The following is a 22,043-nucleotide window of genomic DNA, read 5'->3' on the forward strand; positions in this document are numbered from 1 at the left end:
CCTGGGTCCAAACGTGGGTAGTATGGTGAGCAAACAACGATGGATTAATCCCAGATCTGGGACTTTGGGTAAATGTTTGATTTGTTCAGCATTCAGTCCATCATTGTTCTTTTTGATTCCGTCCATCATTGTTCTTTTTGCTTTTATAAAAGGTAAAGGCAGATATGCTGGGCCTCATTTACAAAGAAGTAGGGCAGCACAGGAAGTAATTTTGCTGCGCTGCCATATCCAATTAGAAAGGCAGGAATGCACCATAATGACGAGACACTGTACATTCCTGTCCTTTCGTCCAGCTGGGGCGCACAATTTGCACCAAGCGCCATTGCAGGTACCATGGTGCAAGTGTGTCTTTGTTATTAGCATGATTGGTATTGTGCAGGAAAGGACAACGTACTAAAAGGCATTAACCAACGTCCACCTGCTCCGTGGTTTAATGACGCTTTAAAGCATGAAAAAAACAAATGTAAGAATGCTGAGCGTCAATGGAGAAAATCCTACTCCGTTGAAGCTAAGAATGAATACAAAAATCAACTAAATCAATACCAAAAGCTGTGCAGTAGAGCAAAAACCAACTTTGTCTGCTTAAAAATTACTGCTGCGTTAAATCAAGCTAAAACACTGTTCAAAACAGTTAAAGAGTTAGCTGGCTCTAATACCTCACCAACCCCACCTGACTTAAATAAAACCCAATGTAATCAACTTGCCGCATTTTTTGTCGACAAAGTTGATAAAATTTATCAGACCATCCAACTCAATCAGGACAATCATGAGGAAAATCATTATGATGGTAGTGATGCTAATAGATCAGATAGTGAAGAGACCAATTCTGCCACCCTTTCGGATAAAATCACTACCCCTTCTCTGAGTGTTTGGCCTACACTCAACGTTGACACTGTCACCGAACTTCTAAGCACGATTAAATCAGGTTTGCCAAAAGACCCGCTACCATGTTCCATCTTAAAACTACTTAGCAGGAAAGCCTTATCCACTGTCACAGACCTTCTAAATAAATCCTTGCAAGAAGAATGTGTTCCACCGGAGTGGAAACATGCCATGATCCATCCCCTCCTAAAAAAAGCTAATGCTGACCCGAAGGTACCCGCAAACTTTCGACCAATTTCTCTCTTACCTATATTTGCAAAAATTCTAGAGAAACATGTCCACCGCTGTCTCTCAAATTATATAACAACACATGATTTGTTACCTCCCCATCAATCTGGCTTCCGAGCAGGTTTTTCAACAGAAACCACTCTCTTAGGCGTAACCGAAAATATTCGTCAAATGATAGACAAGGGTGAAACAGTGGCACTGGTGCTTTTAGACCTCAGTGCCGCATTTGACACTGTTTCACATGCGGTACTAATAAAAACCCTTCGCTCAATGGGCATCTGTGGCCCTGCTTTAAATTGGATCACATCCCTACTTGAAAATAGAACTTTCCAAATTTTTTCAAACTCTACATACTCAGATACCTATACCTTTAAACATGGCGTCCCCCAGGGTTCAATTCTAAGCCCACTACTTTTTAATTTGTACATGAGCCTGTTTGCTAAAATAGCTAAGGATACTGGACTGATAATGTTCTCCTATGCTGATGACTCTCAGCTTCTCTTTTCCCTTCCGCCAACAGACAATAATGATCCCTCTATTTTGAGAACTGGGCTTACAAAAATTGCTGGATGGATGAAAAATAATTTCTTAAAATTAAACGGTGAAAAAACCGAACTCATAATCCTAGGAAAAAATAAAGAACTCTGGGGACCCCAACACTGGCCCCCAGAAATGGGCTCTCCTCCTATTCCAACTAACCAGGCCCGTAACCTTGGCTTTGTGGTAGCTGACACTCTTAGCATGCACCAGCAGGCCATCAAAACATCAGCCACCTGCTTTGTCATCTTGAAGTGGCTAAAGAAAATCTGCTGGATGCTACCAGATCACACCAAAAGAACTGTCATTAACGCCCTCATAACATCCAGATTGGATTATGCCAATATACTGTACTTGGGAGCCAACAAAGCCACAGTCCGCAAACTACAAACCGTGCAGAATGTTGCTGCAAGATTGTTAGGTAAAATTCCTATCCATGCACCTACTACCAAACTCATACAAGAATTGCACTTGTTGAAAATTGAGAGCAGAATTAAATTCAAATCACTATGCTTTATGCATAACATCTCAGCAAATAAAGCCCCTAAATACCTGCTAAATCTGGTACAACACTACCGTCCTTCCAGGACGCTGAGATCCGCAACAGCGAACAAATTTGCTGTGCCTAAAATAAGACTAGCACGCATGGGAGGCAGATCCTTTGCCTACCTTGGCCCTTCCCTGTGGAACTCTATGCCACAGGCTTTGCGCTCTGAGGTTAATTATATCAGTTTCAGAAAAGCCATTAAAACCTGGCTGTTCAACATCTAAGTCAGCTGTCCAAACTCCCTTCTCTGAATCACAAAGCGCCGGGAAACCCTTTGTTGGGTAGCTGTTTGCGCTATACAAACTAAACAAATAAAAAATAAAATACTGCACCAAAACATTAACAAGAGGTATTATTTCGTTCTAAGTGTGCTGCAGAATGCAGCACATGTAGCAAAAGGAAAAAATGAGGAGAAATGTAAACAATTCTCCTAGTTATGACTGCTCTGAGTGATGCTGTAAATCTGGGGCAATGTCAAATTTCATGGGTATTGAATGGGAACACCCGCAGCAACACCCATGAAATGCCACCTTGCCGTTGAGTGAGGAAAGACAGCGCTTTGTGCTGCCTTACCCTACTCCATATATCCAGGGTGGCTTTGCATCGCCTCATAGATATCATTGCGCCTTCAGATCGTCGCTCTGGCGACGCAGGCCTCTTGTAAATGAGGGCTGTTATTTTTAGGTACACTTTGGCTGTGTTCTGCATTATGCAACAAGAAATAAGCAAATTTAGGTTCGATATTTTTCCCTTACCTAACACCACTTTAATACCACTTTATTAAAGTAGTAATAGGTAAGGGAAATTAATTATACGTGTCTATATTAGAAAAAAAGTACAGAGTACCGCTGTACTTATAATCATTAAAAAATATTAAAATGTTAAAAAAGAAAAATACACTGTACGAATTTATATTTCACAACTATAGGTCGTAATTTAGAAGTCTGCGGAGACAACACTCCATCACAAACGTGACAGATATCCCGTCCGCCGAATTAGGATCACATTTTATCCTATGAAAATCCTAATATGGTGGACAGGATATCTCTCATATTTGTGATTTAGTATTCCCTCCGCCGACTTCTTAATCAGGCCCATAATGTACTACAGTGTGTTTTTCTATTTTTAACATATTAAATCTTCTGCATTTTAAAGAGTACTGCAGTAATAACTACAAATTACTGCACTGCTTGAAAAAAGTCTTTAAAAATGCTCAGTTCTCCCTAATCTTCTGTAAATATATATAGAACATTACAAATAAATGTATCTACCTATTACCACTGTATATAAGTGGTAATAGGTAGGGAAAACCATAAAGCCCACTACTTACCTATATCTAGGAGTATAACCCAGAAAACAGCAAAGCGCTGAACGACATGGCTGCCTTTTATGTTTTGTAAACATAACCATTAGCCAATCAGATACTGCTTTATCATGCACATCTACTACAGTATACCCTGCATTTGCTGTGGTATACTGCAGCACAATATACATCGAATTATTTTAAAACGTATAACTTAAACACTAATTACATTAATCAGTCATACTTTTAAATTTCCATTTACACCTCATAATGTATTTTACTGTCCCATTACATCTACATCCGTTCACACACATTCAAGCTACATCTGTGTCAATTACCACATTCCACCCTATACCACTCCACTGTACGACACTCCACTTCACGCTATTACACTCTACATTACTCCACTTTACATCACTCCACTCTAAGTCACTGAACTATACCCACTCCACTCTACACTAATCTACTGTATGCCACTCTACTTTACTCCACTCCACTCTACACTACTCCACTCTATGCTATTATACTCTAGGCCTCTCTATTTGATGACACTCCAGTGTATTCCACTCCAATGTACCCCCCCGCCACTCAAAGCTATTCCACTATACGCTGTTTAACTATACGCAACTCCGCTCTATGACACTGCACTCTACACTAATCCACTCTATGTCATTCCACACTATACCACTTCAGTGTACACAACTGCACTGTACACTATTCCACTAAACGCCACTCCATTCTATAAAACTCCACTCTAGGCCACTCCACTATGCACTACTCCACACTACAACAATCCACTGTACACTATTACACGATAACCCTGACCCTTAACCCGGTCACTCCACTCACCGCACGGCCCCCGTGTGCCCTGGTCACCGCTGCTGCTCTTCTTGCCGCCACTCCTGCTGCCTGGCCTTCCGCCCTCAGGCCTGACCCTTCGCCGCTTCCTGTGTCTGCTTTTCCCGCCGCTGCTTTTCCCGCCGCTCCCTCCGTGACTGCTTTTTTCCCGCCCATGTCCCCCCGCTCACCGCCGCCGCTCCTCTGCGGCCCCTTCCTTCTTCCCGGTCCCCATTCGCCACCCCGCTACCGCCTCCCAGCTGCTCCTCCCTCCCACTTCGCCATATATGGCGGGGACCACGCGTACGCGCAGTGGCCACACGCAGTGGGCACGCTGATTGCGTGCCGAAGGCGCGCCAAATGCAAGTCGGTCTACGCCTGGACCGCGCCCAGCGCCAGGACCCCTGGCCCCCGACGATGCCAGCCCACACGACGAACCTACGACGACGCCACCGTCAACGCACTCAAACCCGGCAGGAACCCCGCCTGCTACCGTGCCACCCCGAAACGCACGCACGGACCCTTCACCTGCCAAGCCTGCAATTTCACCTGCCTCCGGACCTGCACCGCACCTGAAAGGCCAGGCACCAGCAACAACAACCTCAAGTGCATCCTGCTCAACACCCGCTCCGTCCACAGACACGCCGTCGAACTCTGGAACCTGCTTGACACAACATCACTAGACGTCGCCTTCCTCACGGAAACCTGGATGAACACCTCCTCAGCGCCCGACTTCGTCATAGCCATCCCGGACGGATACAAGATCACCCGGAGGGACCGTGTCAACCAGACCGGAGAAGGCATTGCCATCGTCCACAGAAGCACCATCCGCATCACGACCAACTCCGACGACACCCTCACCGCCGCCGAGCACCTTCACTTCCAGATACACACCGACCCCAAGACCACCCTCAGAGGCACTCTCATCGACAGACCCCCGGGACCACGCACACAATTCAGCGAAGCCATCCCGTACGCCCTCACCTCTTCAGACTACATCCTCCTAGGGGACCTCAACTTCCACCTGGAGAACAACAATGACAGCAACACCACCACCCTGCTGGACAACCTCGCCAATCTCGGACTCAAGCAACTGGTGAACACCCCCACCCATTACGCCGGCAACACGCTTGACCCCGTCTTCTCCTCCAGCAAGCACATCTCCTTCAGCCACTCCACCGGACTTCATTGGACTGATCACAGCTGCGTCCACTTCAACTTCAGGAGAACCACGACCCACCACCACCCGCAACAGGTTCCCCGCAGGAGCTGGAGCAAGATCACCGCCGACCAGCTCACCATCTCCCTCAGCCAGAACCCTCCCGCCAACACAACGGACCCCGACGAAGCAGCCCACAACTTCACACAGTGGCTCACCAACTGCCCGATGACCTCGCACCTCTGAAGAACCCACCCAGCAGACCCGGCAGCAAGAAAGCCTCGTGGTTCACCAACTAACTCAAAACCTCCAAGAAAAACTGCCGCACCCTCGAAAAAGCCTGGCGACACGACCAGACTACAGAAAACATGACAGCCCTCAAGAACGCCACCCGCATACACCACTAGTTGATCCGCACCACCAAAAGAACAACATTCAAAGAACGACTGGACAACAACACCCACAACAGCAAGGAACTCTTCAGCATCGTCAAAGAGCTCTCCAACCCCAGGGCCGGAAACAACGACATCACACCCTCGCAAGACCTCTGCGACTCACTCGCCTCGTTCTTCCACCGCAAGATCGCCGACATACACAACAGCTTCGGCGCACAGACCACGCTCCCAACCACCGAACCAACGCCCCCCACCACCACCCTCTGCAACTGGACCCCGGTCAGCACCGAAGACACCACCCGCACGATGAACACCATCCACTCCGGCTCCCCTACCGATCCCTGCCCCCACCACGTCTTCAACAAGGCCGTCTCCATCATCGCACCCCCACTCCGGGACATCATCAACATCTCCTTCACCACCGCCACCTTCCAGGAGAGCTGGAAGCATGCCAAGATCAGCGCCCTCCTAAAGAAACCGACAGCGGACCCCACCGACCTCAAGAACTTCCGCCCCATCTCACTCCTCCCTTTTCCTGCCAAAGTCGTCGAGAAGACCGTCAACAAACAGCTCGCCGCCTTCCTCGAGACAAACGGATCCCTCGACCTCTCACAGTCCGGTTTCCGAGCTAACCACAGCACCGAGACCGCCCTCATCGCAGCCACCGACGACATCAAATCCCTGCTTGACAACGGGAAAACAGCTGCCCTCATCCTCCTGGACCTCTCTGCAGCGTTCGACACACTATGCCACCGCACACTAATACAGCGCCTCAGCAACACCGGAATCCAAGAGAAGGCACTGGAGTGGATCATCTCGTTCCTCGCCGGAAGAACCCAGAGAGTCCGCCTCCCCCGTTCCTATCCGCGGCCACCGAAGTTATCTGCGCGTACCTCAAGGATCCTCGCTCAGCCCCACCCTCTTCAACGTCTACATGAGCAGCCATTGCACGCCAACACAACCTTAACATCATTTCCTACGCCGACGACACCCAGCTGATCTTCTCCCTCACCAACGACCCTGCCACCGCCAGAGCCAGCCTACATGAAGGAATGAAAGACGTCGCCGAGTGGATGAAGAACAGCCGCCTGAAACTGAACTCAGACAAGACGGAAGTCCTCATCCTGGGATCATCCCCCTCCGCCTGGGACGACTCCTGGTGGCCCCCTGCCCTGGGTACCACCCCCAAGATGACAGACCAGGCACGAAACCTGGGTTTCATCCTGGACTCCTCCCTCTCGATGACCAAACAAGTCAACGCCGTCTCGTCATCCTATTTCAACACCCTGCGCATGCTCCGAAAGATCTTCCGATGGATCTCCACCGAAACCAGGAAGACGGTCACCCAGGCCCTTGTCACCAGCCGACTGGACTACGGGAACACCCTCTACGCTGGAACCACAGCCAAACTACAAAAAAGACTCCAGCGCATACAGAACGCCTCCGCACGACTCATCCTCGACATCCCCCGCCACAACCACATCTCCGCCCACTTGAGAGACCTGCACTGGCTCCCCGTCAGCAAGAGAATCATGTTCAGACTCCTCACCCACACACACAAGGCTCTCCACGACCTGGGCCCCAAGTACCTCAACAACCGCCTCACTTTCTACACGCCCCCCCGCCAGCTGCGATCGACCAGCCTCGCCCTCGCCACCGTCCCACGCATTCGCAGAGCCACCGCCGGAGGAAGATCCTTCCCCTACCTGGCGGCCAAGACATGGAACTCCCTCGCCATCCACCTATGGCTGACCCAGGACCATCTCTCCTTCAGGAAGCAACTCAAGACCTGGCTTTTGGAGCAGTAACGGACCCCTCCCCTCCCAGTGCCTTGAAACCCTAGTGGGTGAGTAGCGCGCTTTATAAATCGGATTGATTGATTGATCGATACATCATTCTATTCTACACAACTCCACTCAATGTCACTCAACTCTACCCAACTCCGTTCTGCACAATTCCACTGTACAACACTCCACTCTACAACACTCCTTTGTATGCCTGTTTAGTCACTCTACCCCGCTCCGCACTACGGTATTCCACTCTACAATACTTCACTCTGCGCTATGCCACTGTACGCTACTTTACTGCATGCTATTTCACTCTAAGCCACTCCACTTAGCACTGTGCTTATAGTGTGATGGTACAGTGCAATTGAGTGAAGGTAAGGTGCAATATAATTGATAAAATGGAAAATATCAAACTTAAATATAGGCAATAGGATGTTTTTGATTATATATTATATAGTTATGAGCCATACACAACGTTCAAGTTTTTGCCATTTAGCAAGTGACGTAGTCCATTGTATAAGGGAGAAAACTGTCGAAATGTTGACCCTTGTGGTTTGACCGGAGCCATCATTAGGACAAATGTCAAAAGACACTTAGGAGAGAATTCTGCTAACATCTAGCAGAGAAGGAGACAGTATGTCTGGGCGCTCTCACTATCCATATTTCTGGCTTGCTTGTTTGCTGAGAAATGTTCATAGGAACTCCCATTCCTACATGATGGTAACCTTTCCTTCTAATTGCTATCTCCAGTAAATATCTTGAAATGTTACTAAAATACTTAAGTACTGTAGCTGTTCTTAAGTATCTGAAATGTTCCTATGTAAAGTACTCTGCCCCCACTGTGGGTTTTGTTTACACACTACAATACTGCAATTAGATACATCTACAAACAAAAAAACAAGATGGCAGCATCAATATTCTACCCAAAACCTATTCAGCAATCACCAAACTCAGGCTCAGGTCTGGCCCAATTCTGCTTCCAAAGGATAACAAGCACAACCTTTAACTGTGCACCAAACATGTGCTGAAAATGGTCCTTATGCGCAGAAGGAGTTAGTTTAATAGTTCTTTTTACAAGGAAATGTGTCCTGCTTTTGGGAAAAGTCCTTTCTCAATCTCTGCTATGCAAGACTTTGAAGGTGGGCAGCCCAAGTGCTCCAGAAAGAGGTGTGAGGTGAGACAATTATATGTGAGCAGCAGGGGTTTCTGCCTAGGAAATGTGATTGAAGATTATCAAACTCAAATGTTTTAATTTATTTTAAGGTACCTATCTATCTATACAATGTTAACTTGAATTTCTTTTTTAAAATAGAAAACATGGTTAGGTCAAAAGGTCTCAAATGAAAGCCCCAGACATCTGCAGTCGGTTTACTAAATGAGATTTTAAGCATAATTTACCTATTTAGATGTCAGTGGGAAACAAAAATCCTTTCAATATGAACTTGGGCAGCTGTAAAACTCCCAGATATCTAAAGTTGCTCTTCCGTGATTGCTGTTATCTGAATTTATTTTTGCTTCCATTGTCATTTAAGTGGAATTATATTAACTTTCGCCTTTACCACGAAAAGACTGATTTAAATTTTCCACCTTTACCCTCATAACTATCCGACTAGGTGTTGTTTTAAAAAGCCTGTTTAACCTAAAAGAAAAGGCATATTGTTTCTTTAAACTAAGGGGCTTATTTACAAGCCCAGTGTGTCACCAGAACGTCACTTTTTATGACTTTCCGACGGCGCACTGGGCTTAACCATATCCACGAGGCCACATAAAGCCACCCTGCTTGGCTTTTCATGGCCTTTTAGATGTGGTGTGAGGCAACACAGCGCAAGTCAAAAACAACCACACAAACAACCCTACAAAAACAACTTGATTTCATTGCAGATTCCCTTGCACAATGGGGCAAGGGTGCCTGAGTTGGCGCATGACAGCCATTTGTGCGCCAGCCCTGTGGAGGAGGACAGGCATGCGTCACATCTCATAGATACGGCCCATTACAGTCCTTTTCTTATGACGTAGGACAGTACAGCAGGAAGGTATGAGGCGCTGCCCTACACCAAAAAATTGATATGATGGCAAAGTTTTTTTATAAAATATCACTTTTGCTTTAACCTCTTGATCCGGACATTCTAGGCCCATAGTATTAAAAGCCTGCCTGCACCACAGTTGGTGCTTTTGCACATTGGTCGAAAGTCTGATCAATCGCACCACAAAGGTTCGATACACAGTAGGTGAAAAAATTTAATTCTATATAAAGAATATTAATTAACCAGGATGCATTTTGTGACTCCTGCAAGTGCCTGTGAACAAAGGTATGGATGCTTGCAAGGAACAGCAGACCTCTATTCCTACAGTCACCTTACTAGAAGTAATGTTTGTTCTTAAAGGGGCAGGTGTTGTACACCAAAAACAAATTCTTCCAGGAACGACATTGGAATATCATGCAAAAGTTGTCCCTGTACCCGTGTCTGTTCCTCCTGAGTCCATCAGTAACAATGCCCTTCCAAATCAGCTAACATCCCTCCACACCATTACTTGTTGTTGCATTGCTTCTACCTTACAGGAGTCAGTAACACATAAAATTTTTTTCAATAATTGTAATCACAAACCATTAGTACATCCTAGTGAGACCTGCAAACATAAGCAACCCTCCCCCACCCACGTTTGCGATTCAGAAGTGGTCGTTAACCCGTTGCGTGCTCGTGACGGAACCGTTCCGTCACGAGCCTCGGGTGGGCTGTACTGGTGATGGAACGGTTCCGTCAGGGCCCGCTCGCCAGGCGCGGCGTGAATTCCGCGCCTGCGCTGAGCGTTCTGAAGAGCGGGCGGGGCGTGACGGAACCGTTCCGTCACAAGCCAGCTCACCCGAGGGCCGTGACGGAGCGGTTCCGTCATGAGTACGGGAGCGCCGCGCGGCCCCACCTCCCCCTTAGCGCTGTGGCAGAATAGCCGCCGCAGCTAATGGGTTACAGGGGAGGTGGAGCTTGTCCACAGTCAACAGAAGCTCACCTTTATTGTCTAGTAAGTGGCGGACAAAACCAACGTCTCTGCTGGTGCCCTGAATACAGATTCAGAGAGAGGAGACCCTTGGGCAATAGGAGTGCCATATCCAATCCTCCATCTTGTTTTGATCGGTGCTTGAGGCTCTGTGCCTTCTGTTGAAGCACACTATGCGAGAGCATTGAGTACACAACCGGACCTATGATTGGTCCCGGTCTGCTGCAGGAATAGATGAGAGGCAAGGGATCCATCTAGTGAGCCAAAGTCGGAGGATGCTACATCTCCCTCCCCTACATGTCTGTGAATAGACACTAAGGAGTCACAACTGACTTCTCCATCCGGACTCCCCCACTATGGGCCCAATTTCCGTGATGCATAAGTCTCCTCATCTCTCAGAGAACATGCTGTATCAGACCTGCCTGCTATGCGGCCAGAAGGGCAGTAGTACCCAATGTGAGCTATACCTTATTTTTACATGGGGAACAACTACACCGGAACGCGCTCAGCCCTGTGTGTTGCCAGCTGAACTAAAAGTAACATTAATGAGCCCCTAGGGGCTGTAGCACATCGTGCCAAGTTGTGTCAGGGTCTGAGTGGACTTTGATCATGTTTCTTCTCTGGCCTAAGCAACATCCATACAAGTTGGTGTGCCATACATTAAAATCGAAGAGGTGACGGCCTGAAGAGAACCCTCCAACCCATTTTCTTCTACATCTGGGCCCCCGCATGAGAGGGCTAATCTGTCACTCTTACATCAGAGAATAATGCGTTACGATGCCTGTTGGTCCCACATGCAGTTGTTATTCTGTGGGTGGGTCAAAACTGTTAACTTATACTTAACTTTTGTATAAGCTGCAACTTATACAAAACCAGGCAGCGCGCCTCATTTTTAGGCTTCCCAAATCTAGTCACACCACCCATCTACTCAAAACCCTCCATTGGCTCCCTATAAAGGAGCGCTCACTCTTCAAGTTGGGTTGTCTGTCCTACATGTCATTATCTGGCACTGCTCCTGCCTTTATTAGATCAAAGATCTCTGCATATGTCCCGGCAAGACACCTGCGGTTCTCTACTCAGTTTCTTCTTTCAGTCCCCCGATTTCACAAGAAGAAATCGGGCGGCTCCACTTTCTCGACACTTGCCCCTCTCTTTTGGAACTCACTTCCCCTGAGACTCAGATCTATTTCTTCTTACCTGGATTTTCGCTCTGCTTTGAAAACTCATCTCTTTTCCTCTGCTTACACTGCTTAATTCCTACTACCCCTTCTTCCTCAGATTCTCAGTTTTTAGTTTCTGTTTACAGCGCTAAGAAACCGTTTTGGTAGTAGAGCGCTTTATAAACTCCTTTCAACTTCAACTTCAACTTCTAACATGGTGATAACATTGCACTATATTAACGCCCTCAGAATGTTACCATAGTATGTCCCTATTTTCAAACTCATAGATATTAACAGATTATGACATTCCTTATTTGTGACTTTAAAAAAACATGACTGTAAGTTTACTAACTCCTAATCCTAAACCCTCCGAATGGCAGTGCTTTGTTGTATCCATTTCTGTTCTGCCTTTAAAAAAGCATATGTAAATTATGTGTCACTAGGGCAAGAGTTTTATTTTTGTACCCACTAATGGTATTGCACACAATTTTAAAAGAATGTGTTCTTAATTTAACTAGTGTTTGCATTTTTTATGTGGTGGTTTGAAAGGTGCTACAAGCACCGGCAAAAAGCTTTAAAAAACAAGCATTGGCATAGCCAATAGGTCTTGCCTTTGGGACCTTATAACTGTTTAGTTATCCAGCACAATATCCTTGATGCAACAACATTAACTGTTGCATGGCTAAACACGTACAAGGTCTCAAAGGATGCATATGATTATTCAAAGGTAAAATCAATACTTTTGTTGTCATCTATAACGTCCACACGCGATTAAGATATTTGAGTAAAAGCTGTTATATTTGCCGGAATTGAGCTCGAATCAGGCACTTTATAAAGTTACACCATTTTTTCTAGCAGGCCTTCTACTAAAATACTGGAAGTAGTCTGTATGTGACTGGCATTTGGAGAGCCAACAATCTGCCATTGGTATGATGTCACTGCTCTCTCAGTGGTACAGGACTGACTTTCTGCAGTATCCCTAGATGGCCATTACAGATCAGGGACACTTTCACGTGTCTTTGTTAGATTAGCCATTGTGGCATGAAATCGCCTGTTAGTCCAGTCCAATAAAAAAGTTTTGAAGACCTGAAAATGTTTAGGATTTCTGCACAATGTAAGATAAATCACCCAGGGGTTTGGCGAAAAAATAATTTGTATTCAAACAAGCTGAACAACACCTCAGTGGGTCCCAGCTGCTTTTCCCATTAATTCTATACAAGGGCCCAAATGTTGTTGTTTTTCTTTTTGAATATTTTATTTCCCAAAACCTTTCTCCATAAATATACTCACACCCAAAAACATTTCTTAAGAGAATAAACGGCGAATGAAAATTAATTAGACCCTCAGGAGATGTGTTTTACACTGATTGGGTAATCTGTGGAATGGCACCAGACAAAAAAGTGGAGAACGGAGAGAAAGGGGCGAGGGGGGTCTGTCAGGCTGGGAAAAGAGAAGGTAAACAGCCTGTTAGAGGCCAGACACACTGACCAAGGTCAGGGGCGAGACGAGGACCTGGCAGCAGCTGTGCAATTATCCCAAATTATGCAGGGAATTGAAATTCTGTAAATATGTATGGGCCTCGCAGGCTGGGAGGATCCAGGTAGCCAGGGAGGTGGTGTAATGATGTTAATTGCTCAATGTATTCCTAAAGGCTCGAAACACAGGATTTCAGGGGGAAACATCCTTTACAACGGAACCGCTACAAAGCGGTACCGTTACGCCGCAGTCTTAACAATGAAAGTCGTTACAACGACTTTCGGTGGAGGGCGCTCTAGGATAGGGGATAGTTTAATTTGCTATCCCTACTATCCACGGGGACTGGTGTTGGAATAGTAAATTAAACTATTCACTATCAGCGCCCCGAACGCAAGTCGTTGTAACGACTTGCGTTGTTAAAACTGCGTCGTAAAGGGATGCGTTGTAACGGTACGCGTTGTACCGTCATACATCCGATTTCAGGATTGAAAAGATCCGAATGTCTGTGCTCAATGCAAGAACACAGCTGAGGCTCTTGTGTGTACGCGCGCGCGCACACACCCACACACACACCAACAAACACACACATAAATCACTCACATTATCCCTTATCGCAGTCTGGCACTCAATACAGCAGACACACCACACATACATACCCACCACATGCAAACAAACAAACCCTACACACGAAATTAAACTCCACAAGCTACCTCATTGCATACACACACAAGTACTCCAATAGCAGAGGGAAACACAGGGAAGAGTGCAGACCCTTAAGACTATAAAAACATAACAGAATAAAAAGAAGAAATACAAGCAGTGCTGACCTATCTGTCTCTACAGCTGAAGTGTGTAATGCTTACTTAAAGCTGCTTGGAATTTCTGGCCTGATGTGGCACTTCACTGTTGGCTTTTACCAGTACGTGGTAGCCGGCCATGCCGTGCTCCATTGTGAATGGTAACACATAACACACCCTACTGCAGTGTCACAGCACGTCTGGAGGGAGGAAGACATGGGCTTAAACAAGCAGCAGAGGTCGGAAGGTGGTGGGTGCGGATAGCACAGGAGATATAGCAAAATAAAAGCAGCGCCGAAAGTGTGTAAGGAGGGAAGGGAGGAGAGAGGGAGGGAGAGGGATAGTTTTCATGCAAGAAACGGTCTGTATGTGAACGGGAAAAGTGAAGAGCCAGTAGCAGAAGTGCCTGAAGTTATTGTATAGAGGGCACAGGAAGTGGTGGGGGGCAGGAGCAGACTGCAGGGCATGGGCAGATGGGGCGAGCGAGCAAGACAGAGAGATGGAGCGAGGCGCGCGCTTGGGAGAGTGAGAGGAAAGCCAGATGGCGCCTCCGCTCGTAATTGTGAGCGTAATCGCACGCTCTATGCTACACAAAAAGCTGTGGTCGGCTTTTTAATGCCCACTCACTAAATGTCTCACCAGATAAGCACATGCGCTGGCTCAGGCGAGACCTAAACAAACATTCATACGCTCCGATTGCGCGTGCACTCAGTAGTCCCCCTGGGGCACAAGCAGGCATTCCCTTCCGTGCTGCCTCATAACTTCAAATAGCGTGTGTGAAGTATGTGTCACTAGGGATGAGAGGGATATTGTTATCCCCACTAACAGTAATGCAGACAATTTTAGGCATTCATGAGCTCTGATCGAACTCACACTCAGCAGTTCCCCGGGGGCATAAGCAGGCATCTACTTCTGTGTTGCCTCATAACTTAAAAAAGCATGTGTCAACTAGGTGTCACTAGGGTCGAGAGGTTAATTTGTGTACCCGTTCATGGTAATGCACACATTTGGTGTGGCTGCTGAATGTTTTGTTTCCCTATACTTTCATGTAGCAATGACTGCGAGACTTCTATGGCTATCCAGTGCAGCTTAATAACATACTGCTTTATTGTGTAAATTCGTATTTATTTTGTGAGGCTGTTTACATTTTGAAACACCAAAGTACCTTCAACATGCTAGACCCAAACCGTAGCCTCAGCACCCAGTGTCCTGTTAGCATCACCACCCCATGAGGCCCAAGTTTCCTATGTGCAATAAGCACCTTTCTTTGAATTCCTTTTTCCACTGGTGTCATTTATTTTACACCTCCCGTCCCTCATAACCTATTTCTAATTTTCTGCTTCTCCAGCCCGGCGAGATCCTATGAATGGCAAAAGCACAATGAAAATATGATCAGTCCCATGTAAACAAGAAAAGTAAAAAACATTGTCATTTACAACGTCAATAGCTCTAACTTTCACTAAAGAGAGACCAATTGCATTGCAAATTATTGTTTTTCTTCTTTCTGTTACTGAGGTTGTGGGCTAACTGGGCCAGTCATTGGCTATAATGTTTCATCTCAATTCAGAGGCATAATGCAAACAAATGATGAGGCCGGGCCCCCAAGCAGAATTTTATATGTGGCCCCTCAGTGTCTCACATATATCAGTTGCCCTTTGCTGAATGGGGTTCCCCTATGTACCTTTTTCTTTTCCTATGACGAAAAGGGATTTGATGAAGTGTACAAAGTAGTTTTGCAGTTGCAGGTCCCATGTTTTTACAAATCACAGCTCGTGTGATGCCAAAAATTATTCGTGCATCGTGCCCGGTGTATTTTATTTGCATTTAAAGTGTCTTAACGGAACTACTTTATCCCCAGACTTACGAAGAGAAGCCATTAACTACGGAGCGGCTTTAAGAGACTATCAGAGAGATTCTGATATTCTTCTTGAGTGTTGGACTTTGTGCATTATTCTCATGAGGCCCTCCTCTGTACTGGCATCTAACCTTGGGGATTTTCTTTTTTTGGGGGGGGGCGAGTGGGGTGCCTTTAATGGCTGCTGTACCCCCTCTGCATCATGTGAAGGTAAACAGGACACTGCCTGCTGCAAATACCTATGGTCGCATGGCGGTGGCAGTTATGCAGTGTTGCAGCTTTGGTGAGTCAATGCTTTGCCTCAGCCCTCTCATGTTGTGGTACCGTCTGTTTTGTCGACATAATGCAGTTGGTGGACTTTTTAGGCACCCCATGGGCTTCCACCCACACAAAATCATGCTCACTAGATACCTGTACACCAGGGGGACAATCTGTGCCCATGGGGGACAAACTCCATCCGAATTAATCTAAACTTTTGCCTACATAAATAAGGTATTCAGTGTATTGTTCAGTTGAGGTCAACAGAGGTGTACTACATTTTGGAGGATGGCAGTAAAGCCTTCAGGTAATGTCGAACTGGCCCTTGCTAAGATAGAGGCCCTGGGCGTAGAAAATGTGGCATCCTTGCTCATGCTAGTGAATATAATGAGGCAGCAGGGGGGCCTTTTTGTGTTCTCTGGTCAGACCCTGGCTGAGTAGTGAATGGTTCCTGAACACAAAGGGGCAGATTTACAAGCCCCATGCGCCGCTGGTGCATCACGTTGCGTGATGCACCGTGGCGCAGCCTGCTAAGGGATATTTACAAACACAGGTAAAGTCACCCTGCATGACTTAACCTGTGCTTGTGAATATCGCCCCTGTTCACGCAACACTTTGCATGTTAGGGGCGGGACATGGGTGTTGCTGTGGGTGTTCCCACGCAACACCCATGTTCACTGATGCATTTCCAGATTTACGAGACATCTTAAACCTGGAAATGCGTCAGTTTGCTGCGCCACCATAGGGGTGGCGTAGCCAAGAGAAACGAGGAGAAATGTTTTCATTTCTCCTCGGTTTTTTTCCTCTTTCAATGCGTGCTGCATTCTACAGCACGCATTGAAAGAGGAAAATGCCTGCAGTGATTGCTTTTGTGCAGGAGGGGACCCCTTCCTTCACAAAAACAATCTCCCCATGGCGCAGGCATCCTTGCACCATGGTGCAAGGGTGCCGGCGCATGGCAGCTGTTTCTGTGCTAGCGCAGGGGAGAGCACAGGAATGCGACATATCATTGTAGATATGTGGCATTCCTGTACTCTGAAAGGGCCGCAGCGTGGCGCAGCTAAAGGGCTTGTGGTGCCACGCTGCGGCACTTTCTTGTAGATCTGCCCCAAAGTTCCCCAAACCTCCCCAGCTTACCTTAATCGCCCACAGTTTAGCGGCCTTACTCTGATGAGGCTGTTGTTGGTGTGCATCAGTAGGGGTAAGAAGGAGAAGGGAGGGCAAGGAAGGCTAACAGTGTCTGAAAAACATTGCCTGCAGCATGATAATGAAGGCCCACTTTAAATGGTCAAATCTGAGAGAGAAACGAGCACGCAGGAACACGGACAAGGCTGGAGCAAGCTTAGAGGGGCACTGTCGTTTGCATAACCTGAATGCACACAGATGCGTGTGCCCCTCAGAAGATTGGCGCACTGGGCCTGTGCCCAGCTCCCCCATGTCAAAAGCAGGGCCTACTATAATCAGGGCGCAAGACGGGGGTACACGTGGGCGGATGACGTCCGTCCAATATTTTCACAGGGTGGACCCCGTCCACCCTGCCAAGAAGTTGGGCCCCACTGAAAAATATGCTGAATTCATTCCGGTGTAATTTGCAAACACCGGGATGCATTCAGCAGCGCCTGCACGTTGTTGTCTGCTTTCCATCCACAACAACGTGCAGGTGGGGAGGAGGCTTTCTTAGTACAGACTCCTGCTGGGCCCACAACAAAGACCGAATCTGAGGGACCATCAGGCCTCCTTTTGTTCGAGTCTCCTGGCTGGCAGCAGTCAGGAGCCTCACACCTAGACGAAAATGCAGCAAAGGGGAAACAAAAAGGCTCACACATCGTTAGCACTTCACACTTACATAAGAGAGGCAGCTTTTCACTTTGTTCAGCTCTTTTAAGGAGATATGCATGCACTGTAAGACCGTCAGATGCTCAGTATTTACACAAAATAAATAGTATTTATATTGTGCTTCCTACCCCTGAGTCTGTTTTTTAATAATTTAAATATCACAATTTTTTCTTAGAAAGCACTATGGGTAGAGGATGTTTACGCGGACAAAATACAACATTGTTTTATGTGTAGCTTATGAAAGTGTGAATCTTCAGGAGGGTTTTCCTATATACTGGAAATGTGCTCCAATGTACTCATGATAGACATGTTAAACATATGTGAGGGCTTAGGATTCTAATGATGCCACTTCCTGTGATGTCACGTGCCATGATGTCACATGCGGTGATGTCACTTGCATACTGATTAACTAGGTTAGTCCCCCCACTTCTTTTTTTTAGGACTTGTGCCCTGACTGCAATGCATTCAGTCTGCTCGTTACTCAGTATTTGCTTATTGAATATGTGTTCAATGTCCTCTGGAAATGTTGAAGTAATAATTTGAGGTGGCTAAGCTTGTTGAAAATGCATTCTTTGAGCTTGCAGATCATTCAGTTTTGCTCCCATGTCATTCACCTGTTCTCTTTCCCCCCATCGTTTAGAAATCTGGAGTCCGTGATGTGCAACCAGACCGTCAGCCACAGCGTCCCTCAGAAGAGGTCACTGAGGAATATGAACGGTCCCTTCTACCAAGACTACATGGATGAGGACGCAGGGAGAGCCGAAGGCGCTCAGGAGGAGGATGCAAAGCTTCGGGATTTCCATGGCAACTCACAGTATTACGTCTTCTATGAAGAGCAGGGGGATGGGGATGTAGGGTTCGGCTTAGAGCTCAAGAATCCACAGGAGGAAAACATCCAGGCATTTGTCAACCATTATGACTACACAGTCTGTGGAGGAAAAGATGACATTGTTTGCAAACCAGAACCTGAAGCGTTCAACCCCTGTGAGGACATCATGGGCTTCAGCTTTCTGAGAATCGTGGTCTGGTTTGTCAACCTTCTGGCCATTCTGGGCAATGCTTTTGTCTTGTTCATCTTAATCACAAGCCACTACAAGCTGACTGTGCCCCGCTTCCTGATGTGCAACTTGGCCTTTGCAGATTTTTGCATGGGCATTTACCTTCTCTTAATTGCCTCTGTTGACCTTTACACCCGAACAGAGTATTATAACCACGCCATAGACTGGCAGACTGGGCCTGGCTGTGGTGCTGCAGGCTTTTTCACTGTTTTTGCAAGTGAGCTCTCTGTGTACACCCTGACTGCCATCACCCTGGAACGCTGGTACGCTATCACATTTGCTATGCGGTTGGATAGGAAGATTCGGCTACGGCATGCATCGGCCATTATGCTTGGCGGCTGGATTTTTTGCTTTTTCCTGGCCATGCTGCCACTGGTAGGGATCAGTAGTTATGTCAAAGTTAGCATCTGCCTGCCCATGGATAATGAAACTGCTCTTTCCCAGAGCTACATTGTCTTCGTCCTTATGCTGAATATCATAGCTTTTTTCATTATCTGTGCTTGTTACATCAAAATATACGTCACCGTCCACAACCCCCAGTACACATCAGGGGACAAAGACACAAAGATCGCCAAAAGGATGGCAGTACTGATCTTTACTGACTTCATGTGCATGGCTCCAATCTCCTTTTATGCCCTGTCAGCCATCATGAACAAACCTCTAATCACAGTTTCCAAGTCTAAGATCCTCTTGGTCTTGTTCTATCCCCTCAACTCATGTGCCAACCCCTTTCTGTATGCCATCTTTACCAAGACCTTCCGGAGGGATGTCTTCATCTTGCTGAGCAAGTTTGGCATCTGTGAGCACCAGGCTCAGATCTACAGGGGTCAAACCGTTTCGGCCAAAAATAGCAGCGGGTCCTTTGGGCAGAGAGGCAGCGGTGGAACTGGTCAGACACTGACAAACATGCATGATTTTCAGTGTCACGACCAGCATTGCAACTACCACCCAGCATCTACGCAAGATGTGAACATTACTGAGAACTACAAGCTGACCGTGCTGTAATACTTCAAGAGACCATAAGGCATACTTTGATTAAGTGCTAATACTTTGTTACATGTATGTCCCAGAAAGAAAAGTGATTGGGTTACATGTTTCTTTAATATGTTATTTTGAACAGGTTAACACATTAGGTTTACCTCTGTACCAGGAAGCAACCAGCATGGTTTCTTTAGGACAAATGGGTGCAGCCATGCCGATCTATGTAACCCCCTTATGCCAACATTGATCTATAATACAACTAAATCAATTCCAGCGTAAGTTTTTTTCCTCGCTATTAAGAGAGGACCTGTGGGTACTTGTTCTTGGCAATGTCAATTTTCTTTTGCTTTTCCCCTGCTGAATGTGTGTTTGTCCAAGAAACCGTACAAGGTTTTTAGGTTTGATGAACTCTAGTCGCCTATGAGAAAATTGCGAACAAATAAGACACTTGGGACCAGAACATCAACAACATCTGGAAGCTCTGACTCCTTCTAACCTGTACCCAAACTCCCTAAGATACAAGACAAGAAAATGCACCTAGGACCTATTGGCTAAAGCATTTGTTACGTTTTCCTGAATTGAATATGGTTGGGGAGACACAGAGGCCACACAAATGTTCCTAGTCTGCAAGTCTCTGGTCTCCTTTGTTATTAAAGCAAGACTTTGGTAAAGCCAGGGGACTTTGGTCGCTGGAACTGAAATGCCATTCAAGAACAAAAGCAGAGTAATATATATATAGTGTGTGAATGGAATTTATTAATCTTAAAAGAGGTGTGCTTTGAACTTTGTGGTAAATTTCCCTTTCTTACAAGGGAATCAAATGACTTAATCAAGGTTATTAAGATACTTTGAATCTTGGAAAGAAGTCAAACACCCTTCTTAATAGCTGATGCGTGAAAACCTTAATTTTTCTGCAAGGGCACCCATGCCTGTATCTTATGACACCACAATTTCCATATAAAGAACATCTGTGCAAAGAGACTTGACTAAATGGCACTAGCAAATAAAATACTTAAAATTAGCCAAGCCTCTTTGAGAGTCAGTATTGAAGCATGTGGCATGGAAGAGTGGCTGAATAGTCCTTCTGTTGAGGGTGTTGGTATCTCAAATATTGCATACATCTTAACAGTACAGGGGACTTATTTTAGGTGTTCTCCACCATTTTCTGTCTCAAAATATCAATGGTCATTCTGGCCTTTTAGCCATTCGTTGAATAACTGGATGACACTATGGAAGCAGGTAAGGGAAACTATACGTGTCTTGTCTCATTTCATTTATATGGTATCAAGATAATAGTTCTGAAATCTTTTTTTGATAGTCAATTTTATTGATTTTGTAAAGAGATGGTGATAGAAACATGAATACAAACAGTACAGCATGATCAGCAGCACCACAACATGTGACATTTGGCGAGCAAAACAATCTTGTAACATTGCACATTATTGTTTCTCCATCTTCAGCGGGACATATAAAATGACACTTGGGAAGACAAGCAAGTTGATTAGTATAGCAAGCCCAACCATTTACCCCAGACCCTATGGTGTTTGGCCGGACAATCCCTGGCCTCGTATAATGGTAGCTCTTGTGCAGTGCACCAGCCCACTCCTCTGCACCATTTAGTTATTGTGGGCGGGGTGGGATTCCTCCATGCCATTGCAATATCTCGCTTGACCACTACAAGGGCAGTCCCTAGAAACATTTTATCTGCTCTTGAGCCGTCTAACCTGTCCGTGACACCCAGTAAAATGTTTAGGGGGGTGTGCAGGACCTCCTACCCCAGCACCCCTTTGAGTTCCGTCTCCAGGACAGCCCAGTAAGAGGCTATATGTGGACAGGACCATACCATGTGGAATAAATCTGCGGATTCAGCATTGCATCTTGTGCATGTTGAGTGTGGAATTAGGCCTGCTCTGTGTTGGCGGGCAGGGGTAAGATAGGAGGCATGCAGGTAGT

At 46.3% G+C, this 22,043-nt stretch overlaps 1 protein-coding gene across 1 annotated transcript in view; it reads left to right on the forward strand.

The window, feature by feature from the left end:
- TSHR (thyroid stimulating hormone receptor) overlaps positions 1 to 21,111 on the forward strand; it is a 384,579-nt gene extending 363,468 nt beyond the window's left edge. Inside the window, exon 9 of the mRNA XM_078662049.1 lies at positions 18,692 to 21,111. Coding sequence (XP_078518175.1) covers positions 18,692 to 20,114 — 1,423 coding nt within the window. The 3' untranslated portion in view covers positions 20,115 to 21,111. The remainder of the gene's footprint in view (positions 1 to 18,691) is intronic.
- Positions 21,112 to 22,043: the final 932 nt, after the last annotated feature.

Source organism: Lissotriton helveticus, chromosome 9, assembly GCF_964261635.1.
Source record: "Lissotriton helveticus chromosome 9, aLisHel1.1, whole genome shotgun sequence".
NCBI lineage: Eukaryota > Metazoa > Chordata > Amphibia > Caudata > Salamandridae > Lissotriton > Lissotriton helveticus.